The sequence below is a fragment of the Piliocolobus tephrosceles genome, chromosome 6 (genome assembly GCF_002776525.5).
Source record: "Piliocolobus tephrosceles isolate RC106 chromosome 6, ASM277652v3, whole genome shotgun sequence".
In the NCBI taxonomy this organism is placed as follows: domain Eukaryota; kingdom Metazoa; phylum Chordata; class Mammalia; order Primates; family Cercopithecidae; genus Piliocolobus; species Piliocolobus tephrosceles.
Window position 1 is genome coordinate 60,239,791 of NC_045439.1, and position 12,592 is coordinate 60,252,382.

Here is a 12,592-nt window from a genome sequence, read left to right on the forward strand (position 1 = left end):
ATCTATCTATCTATCTATCTATCTATCTATCTATCTATCTATCTATCACTTTGTGCATCCTTTGTACCAGCTATTATTGAAAGGGCTTTAGATTACGCATATTAAATTATCTAAATGCTGCAAGATAGTTACAATTATTTTCCCCATTTCAACAATGGAAAATTGAGACCCTCAACTGAAGACAAAGAACTTACTCAAGTTCACATAGGTATTAAATGGCAGAGTCAAGTTCACACAGGTATTAAATGGCAGAGTCAAGACTTGAACCCAGGTACCTTGCTCTGGAATTTGTACACTTACCACTTAGCTATCACATTATATAATACTTCAGAGAATGCAATCATGACACTTTTCATCTGGCTGAAGAGTCATAGTGGTAGCCTGGCTAATATACAAGGTATTATGAAGAAAAAATTGACAGGGGCAGCTATGGAAACCTATAAAAAGAGAATGACTAACCTAGAATGTTTTACATTACTCTTTGTATACCCCCAAATTAGCAAATGATTCATCCAATATGAGATATTTTCCTTAAAATATTTTAATAGACAAAAATATGTTTATGTTTTCCCTATATCAGTTTTTACTCAAGGACGTGATTTACACTGAAGCTTGATAAATCCTAATGTCTCTGGTTCTTAAGTAAAGCCTTACAGTTTTAAAAAGCTGATATTTATGAAATAAAAAGTAAAATACTAGAACAAAATGACAATGATTTCAACTTTTTTTTTTTGAAATTTAAAGCTAGCAAATTTTGGTATTAAAATATATATAAATGTTTTTAAAGTCTTGAAATTGTTATCTGTTTTGTGGTCTACCTGGGCTATTTTTAGTTTCAGGTATAATCAGATAAAATAAGTGCCACCATCAATAAAAGTAACTTGAGCAATACTATGTTTTCAAGTCAAATTTGGAAGACAACATTTTTAATAATGTTGTGAAGGTAGTTCTAAAATGTATTATAGTTAAATAGTGATCTGTTATATATGCATTATTTTTGAACTTTGAAATTATCTTAAGCTTTTGTTCGTTAAATAATATCTAATAGAAAACAACTCATCCTATACAAATCAATTTCAGGGGCAAATATTCCTTGACTTAATGTCACCATTGTGTGTGTCCATAGTCCAAATATAAGCTGTTTATGGCCTTTAGGCCTTGGGTCTTTTAATTAGACTAAAATGCGATATAAAAGAAATAAATTTTTGTTAATATGATATAAATGTTGAGATCTCTATAGTTATATTTTAATCAAATAATTTTATATGATTATGCTATTTACTTTAAGTCAGACTATAGAGATTTTCTTTACCCCTTCATGACGATACGTTAATAATTAAGTATAATGTCTTATTTCAGAATATTTAATTAGTAATATCCTCCATCAATTTAACATTAAATAACTCTTTGAGATTTTTTTCACCAAAATATGGCAACTTTTGCATACTTTTTCATGATGTGCATTTCCCAACAGATTTTCAATCATAAATATTTATAATTTCATATTAACTCTTCAGAAGGGCTAATAGTATGACATTTAAAAAATTTCCATATTATTTAAAGTGATGTGGCCGGGCGCGGTGGCTCAAGCCTGTAATCCCAGCACTTTGGGAGGCCGAGACGGGCGGATCACGAGGTCAGGAGATCGAGACCATCCTGGCTAACAGGGTGAAACCCCGTCTCTACTAAAAAATACACAAAAACTAGCCGGGTGAGGTGGCGGGCGCCTGTAGTCCCAGCTACTCGGGAGGCTGAGGCAGGAGAATGGCGGGAGGTGGAGCTTGCAGTGAGCTGAGATCACGCCACTGCAAAAAAAGAAAAAAATAAAAAAATAAAAAAATAAAGTGATGTTAGAAGAGTCAACATGAAATTGATGTTTAAAGGGTCATACAGGCACTTAATGCCTTTCCCATAGAACTATAATGTGGAATTATTTTCTTGCCTCTTCTGGCTTTTTTTTTTTTTTTTCCAAACAAGGCAGACAATTTTGAACTTCACTTCACAAGTAGTCTAACTTTTATTCTGAGTAAAACACTCAACTCTAAGCTGAAGTTAATATATTTTATCACACAGTACAATTGAACAGTTTAAATATTTCTGATATAGATTGATTTCATACAATACAGCTGTAACATTGACAAAATATTTCTGAATGTGTGATTTGAAATGTAATTATAATGTATTTCCCCTGTTTTTATTTAGGGATGCATTATTTAGGCTAGCACGGCAGTGTAAGCAGAAAAAAAAAGTGCTATATGTGAATGAAGTTTTTGTACAGTTTCTATTTGGAGTGTTTGATGAAAAGGCTGCACACAGCTTTTTCTATTGAATGAATGTTTATCTTTTTATTTTTTAACCTAAAAGATTACAAAAGACTTGTTTTTAGTAGGGATTATTATAACCCAAACAGTAGTGGCAAGCATGGTTTAGTGGCTGTTTGAGCTCTCAAATGTTTGTTTGTAAGTTTTAAAGCAGTGTTTATAGGAGCTCACTGCCTAGACCTTTGTAAGTTGAAGAGGTTAGAGATGAAGTATGGACACTGCATCAGAATTAGATGATTTTATGTTTTCTTTTGAGAACAAAAATCAGGCTCACTGAATGGTAAAAGCCTGGGTGATCCATGACTTTATCTGTCACTTGGTTGTGTTCAGATTGCAAAAAATTATCATTTCATCTCAGAATGATCCAAAAAATAAATGATTAACCATCTTCACCATGAAAATACAAGGACTGTATATCTGCAGTATCTGTACTGGGAATGATAAAAACAGAAGATGATTGTCAGCATTAAAAAAGAAAGGGATATTTTGTTTTAAAACCTTAATCATGCTTATTATTCCAATTTCAGAACAATAATCCAGGAAACATAAATTTTATTTCCCCTTTCTATGTGTAAGATTCTTAATACAGTTCTACATGTTAATACCATTTAATTAAAATATGAAACCATTAAATCTTGTTTAAATTTGAGTAATACAGTATGATTTTGGCAACAGAGGACTATATTTCATTTTAATTTCTTGAATGAACCAATATAATGCATGCTGCTGAATTCTAGTTGTAGCATATCTAAATAGGTGCATGTTCTTTTGTTTATGTCTTTTAGCATCACCGTCAATTAAACTCTTGGTGGATGATCCTATAGTTGTAAATCCTGGAGAGGCCATAACATTAGTATGTGTTACAACAGGAGGAGAGCCTGCACCTTCTCTCACCTGGGTCAGGTCCTTTGGGACTCTGCCTGAAAAGACTGTTTTGAATGGAGGAACTTTGACCATACCTGCTATCACCTCAGATGATGCTGGTACTTACAGCTGCATTGCCAATAATAATGTGGGAAACCCTGCAAAAAAGTCCACCAATATCATTGTGAGAGGTAAGTTTGCTGAGAGGATGTTACAACATAGATTCCTAGGTTAGGCTCTCAAAAAGCAAATAATGCTTGATACAAAATTACCTCTTCAAATATTGCATATATCTTTAAAATACAGAGAAAATCATGTATAAATCATAATGGTGGGTAATTATAAGTGGAACTTAAACAGGTTAAAGATTAGTAACAGTGCTTCATATTTTCATTGAATAGCTTTCATAACATATTCTTAGTGATACCATCAAATGCTTTTTATAATATGTTGTTAGTTAAAAAAATTGAAAGAAAAAATGTGGCATACAGCTTAAAACATTCACTGTGTAAAATATATGGATTGTAACATAGTTTAGGAATTCAGTAAATTTATCAGTTTAATAAACTTTTATTAAGCCCCTATTACAATCATGGTTTTAAATTGTGAGGTTATATAGAGATCTATCAAACATTATTACCCTGTACTCAGGATTTCACTGTCAGATGGTGAAAATAATATTTATCAATAGTCATATGATAAGGTGTTCGAAAAGAACAAACAAAAGATATAGAAATTAAACAAATGGATAGCCACTTCTGGCTGAGGTTATTAGGGAATATCTAATGACGTTTGTACTAGGTCTTATAAGTTGAGTAGTGTTTTGACAGATTGAAATTGAGAAAAGACAGAAAATTCAGAGATAGAACACGCAATGCTTGTTTGAGGAACTGAAGCAAAATGTAAGTCAGTAAGTCAAAGTAGCAATGCTGTTCTAATGTGGCCATTACCAGCTAGTATGCTGGCACCACACAGGCATGTTTTCCCTCCATTTTGGAAGATGGAAAGAAGTTCTGAGGCAGATGTACAAAGAGACGATATGCTTCTTCATGTCTCACTTCACCTGGTATGGTCTTGGGTTGGAAGTGGAGGGTGGACATGATGCCTCTGAAGTTAAAATAGACATCCATATGCTGACGATGACCTTTTGAACATGCAAATGAGAATTACTTATGATGGAAGCAAAACATAATCAAGTGTATAGAGATAAACATTTGTGATTTTGTGAATATAGATTGTGGTGGTTTTAGTTATCTGTTATGCAAATTATTAGAAATATGCTATTTGACAAAAGTATACTCTATTCAAAACATTTCAAGGTACAGTGTAAATCAAAACACTGTGAATAGCATACCATCTGCCACAAAATTGTATACCATACAATATTTAGTAATTATAACATGTATAATTATTTTATATATCAATACAAAATAAAACATACTGCCAGTTAAACTACCATAATGTCTTATGAGATAGAAGATTATTGAAAAAGCTCTTCTAAATTTGTTTATACTTAGATTTTCTTTTAAAACATGTCATTTATTAGCCTACATAAAAAGGCCAATAAAAGCAAAATAAATTGATTAAATTATTCATAACACTTCACACTCAGAACTCGACTTCTAAATTAGTTTTTACTACAAAGTCATTGATGATGATGCTTTGCTATGGGATATTGTTCTTGTGTCATTAAGAGCATTAATAATTCCAAATTATAGAGAAATACTGTCTCTGAGATTTTCTTTTAAGTCAGGTCATGATTATTAATAGTAACCATGACAGACTATTGAATGTAAGAGGCATTCTGATTGCAAAATTGTTAAAATATGAAAATAAAGATGGATTTTAGAATCAATGAAATATGTGCTCTTTGTTTCAATTGTTTAACAAACTTCTACTGCACAACTACCATATGCTAAGGACGCAGCAAATGTAAGGAATGCATGAATGTCACTGCAAAGATCAGTAACTAAACGTCTGCCCTCAAAGGAGTGTACAGTCCTTTATTGAATATAGAAATACAAAGGAATTGTATATGGAAATATATAGAAAACAAATAATTCACAATGGAAGTATCCAACTTTTATTTTTAAAAATATTAGTATTGAGAAATGGGGCTCATTTTAAGCCTTGTGTCAGTGAGCAACCAGATTCTGTTCTCTCTCTACCCCATTTTTTTTAAAAGAAATAGATAAATTGTATTGTCATCGGTGTTTGTTTTATTTCTATTTTTTGTTTGTTTGCTTTAAGTAGGCATAAAATAATCTACCAAATCTTGCTGTAATTATGAAAGTATTGAAGTATGATGATTAAAGCATTGAAGTATTGAAGTATAATGATGAAAGTGTAATATCAAAGTACTACAACATCTATCCTTAAGTGCCATGGATATAATGCAGAATCTTTTATTCCATTATTTTATCAAGGACAGTAACTTGTTAGAGAAAAATGATGAATAGAATTTAATTTTCATAATGGGATCATTTGCAACTATATTGAACACACATACAACTGGCAAAATGTCCAGTATAAAATATCTGTGTGGCTTATACACCCTTGATACGGGACTAACCCAGTGAACAGCAAACATGTGCCTAGAGAATGATTTTCTCCTCTCTACCCCACCTGACAGGTTTCACCTGTATCCTTACAAAAGAAAGTTTCCAACTTTGACATGAAGAACCTGAAATCAACAAGGCCTTAAAAATGTATTTCTTCAATCTTATGATTTCTTTTTATGCCTTTAATTTGTCTGATGTGTATATTTGCATAATCATATTATATTGCCAGTGGGACTTCTCAGCAGTGGCATTCACATAATTCATAAAATCAAGTTTGTATATAATGTTACTGAATATAGAAGTAGCCTTGGTTTTAAAGGATCCTAGATTAAACTGTGGGGAGAAAAACCACTACAATAATATGAGGCATCTGATTTCTGGTCCACAGAAGTCAATAAATTCAGTTAAGGAAAACAGTTTTCTTTTTATTACACAAAGAAATTATTTTCAAGCCTTCTGAATGAATAGACCTCTGTGAGTCTTAGATTAACTCTGTCATGGATACAGTAGATATAGAAACCTAGGTTTATCTCCTCTCATTCTTCTCTGTAATTAAATCAGGATCCATGGACCAGGTTTCTGAGTAAGCACAAAGATATTTTGTGCATGGAATTCCCATCCTCATTTAAGAAGGTCCATGCACAGAATAAGAGTGTAGAGTGCTGATACAAATAAAATTCCCAGAAACATTTCTGAATTCTTTATTTTACTTTTATAAAAATAGAGAACCATGTAAAGTAAATAATGGAGATAACACTGTATGTAGATAAGAAGTAAAATACTGAATACAAATCTCATATGGTTTACTACTTTGGGAGAATATTTATTAATGTAGCACCAATGCCTTTTCTTATCGTTTTTTTAAAAATTGCAGTGACTGAGCTACATTTCTCCTAAGTTAGGAGAGAAGCCGTTGCCTAATACACCTGAAAGGAATGTTACATTGATCTCCTATCCACATGTGCCATGCCCTGAGCTCAATGCTTTCCAAACTTCTGTTAGCTATGACACTTCCATGTAAAGGTCTCTGTTTTCATGCTTCATTCTATTTAGAAATGCCTACATTTCTCTTCTGTCATGAATTAAACCACTGTGTTGAACATGTATGATTCAAAATATCAAGACATTACTGTATTTTAGTGTACAGAGGCCTCTTTGAATGTTCTGTAGTATATTCAAATTACAAACACATTTAGTTCAGTGTTTTGGATTCATGGTCCAAAATAGTAATAACTCTAAACCTGATTTAATGCAAAATTCTCTTCCCTCCCCAATTTGGGTCCACTTTGGCCTGGAGACCTGAAGTAAGATAAGGAGGTGGAGCACAGTTGGCTTTTTTGTCTGTTACCTCTCCACCTACCTCTCCACTTAGCCCAACCCCAGTCTGATAGCTAGGTTCTGACCACCCTAGTTCAGAGTAAGCTATGAAGATCTCTATACAAAGCTTTCCCAATTCCTTGGTGACATGTTAATAGACCCTTAGAAAGTTTCTCTACCCAGACAATATATGTATCTATGTAGATCAAAGAGAGGTGTCCAGTGATTGGGCATTTCCCTGAGTCCATGGATATGCCACATTTCCTGAGCATCTTGTACTCTACCCCACCCCCTCTCTGCTGACGTCTTCCTTTTTCCTCTAAGCAGCCAACTAAACAGAGCCCAAGACATGGTCATGTCCCTTCCCTGTGAGACTCACATCTGTCTGGTGGAAATGCTTACCAATAGACTATGAGAGCACATAAATTTCAGTGTACTACCTCTGTTCTCTTGCCACACTGGTTTTAGTTTCTTCAGATATGAGTCAGGCAACATTGGAGGGAAAATATTTCAAAGCTGACAGGTCCCATGGAAAGCTGCTCAGTAGGACTGAGATGAAACAGACAAGGTCTCCTTTCATCAGCTTGGGTTTGGAAGAAGTTGCATCTCACAGTTTTCTCTAAAGATATCTTTCTAATTAAATTTGGTTTCTTACTCCTCTTTTACCTTTGATTGTCTGTAAAGTCTAAGAATCATGGCTTGAGATTTCTTCCACTTTCTCCAAAAATTCTATATAAGAGGGAGGTCTGTTTTGCACTTACTATGGAATTCTGTGTGTTCTATTTTCAGGTAAAAGTGAGCCGGTAAAAGTCTATTCTATCATCTAGCTTTACAAAAATGTAGGAGGATTAGAGGAATTTTCAAATTTTCTAACTGGCATTCTTGAAGGTGATTTATCAGCAAGTCTTTCTGGTTCTGTCTTCAAAATATACTTTTAATCTGATCCTACCTTTCCATGTTCACTGCTACCACACATGTCCAAATCATCGATGTATCTCTCCTGGTTGATTAAAATAGCTTTCTATTGTTATTCTTTCCACTGTACCCCTCTTTTAGAAATTCACCTGCTATATTAGATAAAGTAGCCTGCGCTAAGTTAATAAATATACCCATACATGTAATTTCTCAAAATAAAAGAACTTCAGATTTTGTTCATGGGAGCGTACAGAGTGTTTACTAGTTGATAATGCTGCTGAGTGTACTTGGGGTTGCTCCATGTGGTCATTCAGGTATCAAGACTGATCATGTCTCTGCCATCTTCAGTCAGTGGCTGCTAAGGTTACTATGGGTATTGCCTCCATCCCTGTCATCGGGATGGGACGGAGCTTGAATGAGCACACATGGGAGATTTTTATGGGAAGTACACATCAGTTCCAGTGAAGTCTATTGACTGGAACTCAGACACATGGTCATACCCAATGACTTGAAGGCTGGAAAATTCTTATTATGCACTCAGAAATAATTTTAAAAATCTCATTATCCTGATCAAATTCCTCCCATAGCTTTTCATCTCACCCAAAATGGAATTAAAATTCCTCATCATCATTTCATATGCCTCCCATTTTTAGTTGCTCTACTCTAGACACATTGGTCTTTATGCTTTGAATGTTGTTTTTCAAATACTACCTTCTGGTAAACACCTTCTCTGACTCCCCTATCTTAAATTAGCATATCTCTAATTTCCATACCATGATTTATTGCTTCTTATCACATCACTACCTGGAATTATTTTATCCATATTTCCTCACTTATTATCTGTCTTTTTAATAGGACTATAGGGGTACAGAATTTGTCTATTTGTTGTCTTATTTAGTGATGTAGTCTTGGAGCCTAGAATATTACCCAACATATAGTAAATGTTCAATAAACATGTGTTTAGTGAGAGAATCTCTTTTTTAAGTTCATTGGCTCATATTAGATTTCTTTTCTGGGTATGACTCTTTGATAGCCTAAGTATGTATTAAATGATGTTAAGTAAAACTAGAAAATTCCATGTGCATACTCAATCATTAAATAATTTGTGTGATGTGACCAACTTGTTTGAAAGGCCACATTGTTCTAATTATTTATTGCTATGTAACAAACCATCCCAAAAAAGTAGCTTATAACAATAATAATCATTTGTTTTGTTCACAAATCTGGGAGTTGAGAGGCTCAGCTAAAAAATTCAGGGTATCCCATATAATTACAGCTAGAGGGTGGTTAGGTCTGCAGTAATCTTCAATGTTTTTTTATTCAAATATCTAGTGCCTGTACTAAGAAGCTCCTACAGCTGGGCTCCTCCGGGCAGTCTGTCTCTTCTCTTTGTCTCTCTCTCATTCTTTTCTCTTTACATGATTTCTTCACATGGCAGCTTCAAGGTAGCCAGACTTCTATAAGACTACCAGACCTAGTGTTCCAAGAACTGCATGGGTTTTTGTAATGTAGCTTCTGAAGAAATGCAGTATCATTATTGTATTTCATTCTTCAGTGCAGTGACAAAGTCTGACTCAGTGCCTGGAAGGGTCAAATATCTCTACCCTGTTATGGAACAGACACGTTTTAAAGCCACTGTAGTATACAGTATACTTCATAAACTATATTCTTCACATCATGCTCCCATGATGCCTTGATACTCATTTAGGCCTTTACTTTTTCCATTTTTGAACCCATGGCCTCTGCAAAATGACACTGTAAATGATTTTAGAATCAATGAAACGTGCTCTTTATTAATTTTAGAATTATTTCAGCGTTTTTTTTTTTGTTTTTTTGTTTTTTTTGGCTAGGATCTAAGAGTCCTAATATAAAGAAGTAAAGAAGTATGTCAATATTGAAATAGAGTTAACCTTTGTGGAAGAAGTCAATATGTATTCAGTGAGGCATGAATTTACACTTTCCTAACTGCACAGAAATATCCTATAACCTCCAGGAACATCATAACTCTGTTCCAAAAAGTGATGATTTAACTAATTCTAGTTTATCAACGTGAAAAGACTATTTTTTAAAATATGAATTTTAATATTAAATAGTTTATTCTGAATGTATTTGACTAAAACATGTAAAATATTAGCACTGCTGATATTTCTAAATTATCTTTATGCTTATTACAGAAAGACTTACAATTCCAAAGTTTTACGATTAAAAGTTTTTAACATTTGAGTGTACCAGTATGTTTAGAGAATAGTAATAAATAACATTGATTGAGCACTTATTGTGTACCAGCACTTATTGGCTACCAGTAACACTATATGCATAAGCTTTTTAATCATCTCAACACAGTTATGAGGTAAAAAATTATTATTCCCATTTTTTTTTTCAAAAGTAAAACAGAAGGCCGCATGTGGTGGCTCATGCCTGTAATCTCAGCACTTTGGGAGGCTGAGCAGGTGGATTACAAGATCAGGAGATTAAGACCATCCTGGTTCATCCATGTCCCTGCAAAGGACATGAACTCATCCTTTTTTATGGCTGCATAGTATTCCATGGTGTATATGTGCTATACATGTGTAACAAACCTGCATGTTGCTCATATGTACCCTAGAACTTAAAGTATAATAAAAAAAATACAAAAAAAAGACTACCCTGGCCAACACGGGGAAACCCCCGTCTCTACTAAAAATTACAAAAATTAGCCCAGCGTGGCAGCATGTACCTGTAATCCCAACTACTTGGGAAGCTGAGGCAGGGGAATTGCTTGAACCCAGGAGGCAGAGGCTGCAGTGAGCTGAGATCGCCCCACTGCACTCCAGCCTGGGAGACAGAATGAGACTCCATCTCCAAAAAAAAGAAAGAAAAAAAAAAGAGCATTAGGTAACTTCCCCAAAGCAAGCTTTGTTTAAATAATAGAGCTGGGATTCAAAGACCACACAATAAGTTTCCAGGGCCATTTTCTTAGCCAAGGAGCCATTCAAATTTTAGCCAAGTTTTTACAGATATTTAATTTTCTCCCAAATATTTGAACTGATAATGGTCCTTTTTTATTTCCTCTATTCTTGCATTGCCAAAGATGTACTAAGGATTCTTTCTAGATTGTGAATCCCTTCTTTTTTTTTTTTTTTTGAGACGGAGTCTCGCTGTCACCCAGGCTGGAGTACAGTGGCTGGATCTCAGCTCACTGCAAGCTCCACCTCCCGGGTTTACGCCATTCTCCTGCCTCAGCCTCCCGAGTAGCTGGGACTACAGGCGCCCACCACCACGCCCGGCTAGTTTTTGTATTTTTTAGTAGAGACGGGGTTTCACCGTGTTAGCCAGGATGGTCTCGATCTCCTGACCTCGTGATCCGCCCGTCTCGGCCTCCCAAAGTGCTGGGATTACAGGCTTGAGCCACCGCGCCCGGCCTGTGAATCCCTTCTTTTTATACTCATGAGAAAAATCTCAACAATACTGAGTCTTCAGACATTTTTCTTAGTAACATTGTTTTCTTTCCCATATATACAGACTCTTTGAATTGAAGGGAATTCTGTTTTTGTTAATCAGTATTTTTCCTCCAGTAATGGTGGACATAATCTTACTTAATGTCAAGTTCTAACTAACACAGTGTTTACAGTTTATGATTTTCTGAATATCATATTTTAAAGAACTTGATATGACTGACTTTCACTGGCTTTCTTACAAATGACTGTACAAAGCTTTTAAAGAATTTGTAGTTACTGGAAGAGATCAATGGGATCACTAAAGACAAATATTTACATAACATAATATTTGCATAACTGAAACATTCAGCATAAGCAAGAAAAAACAACGTATACTTACAAATGTGTGTTCACCGTTTTTATTGAAAGGTATATATCTTAAATTATTAATCGGAATGTCAATCAGAGTTAATTGGCAATTTCCCAGAATGATTTGATAAAATTTAGCCCATATGCATTTCTGAATATAAATTAGTGGTGAATTTCCAGTTACTGGGCCAGTGTAGTTCTTCCCAAGCATTTAGATTCATCAAATTTAATTTTTAGTCAATAGCTTTGTTACATAATCTTTCATTATTAAAACTATAATGATGATGGCTAAAATTGTAGAAAACCAATGCCTTCACATTCCCCAAAAGCAGAACTGTCTGCTGTGTGCAGGTGTCCCAATTATTCATGCAGATTAAGTGCTTATTTCTCTTTTCCCAATTTAATATTCTGTAGTAATTACACCTCCCCAAAACACCACAGTGAATTTTATTATATTATTTTGTAGTTCAAAAATGGTTTCATTATTATCTTTTAAAAATTAATCAAGGCCATGTAAAATCTAAAAATTATCATTCAGTAGTTCTCATCTGAATTTGGGTAGCTCAATTTCCTTTTGTAAATAAAATAAATCTAACATCCTTGTTCATTAAAATAATTTATAAAGAAGTATCATAAATACAATTTCAAATAAAAAATTTTATCTAGATATTGAAAAATCTGATAATTCCTTTTATGTAATAGTGATATTCAGGCAGCTTAGTTATACATGGTTATTTTATTAAAACTTTTAAATTTTCCTACTTAGTAAATGGAGTCTCCCTTGTCATATTTACTCTAGCCAAGAGAAAATCTTTCAGTTTTCTTTTAA

General features: G+C 33.9%; 1 protein-coding gene across 2 annotated transcripts in view; it reads left to right on the forward strand.

Annotated features, from left to right (window-relative positions):
* MDGA2 (MAM domain containing glycosylphosphatidylinositol anchor 2) overlaps positions 1-12,592 on the forward strand; it is an 837,636-nt gene that overhangs the window by 574,192 nt on the left and 250,852 nt on the right. For both annotated transcript variants that reach the window (XM_023222649.1, XM_023222650.1), the window contains exon 6: positions 3,107-3,376. In XM_023222649.1, the coding sequence (XP_023078417.1) occupies positions 3,107-3,376 (270 nt within the window). The remainder of the gene's footprint in view (positions 1-3,106; positions 3,377-12,592) is intronic.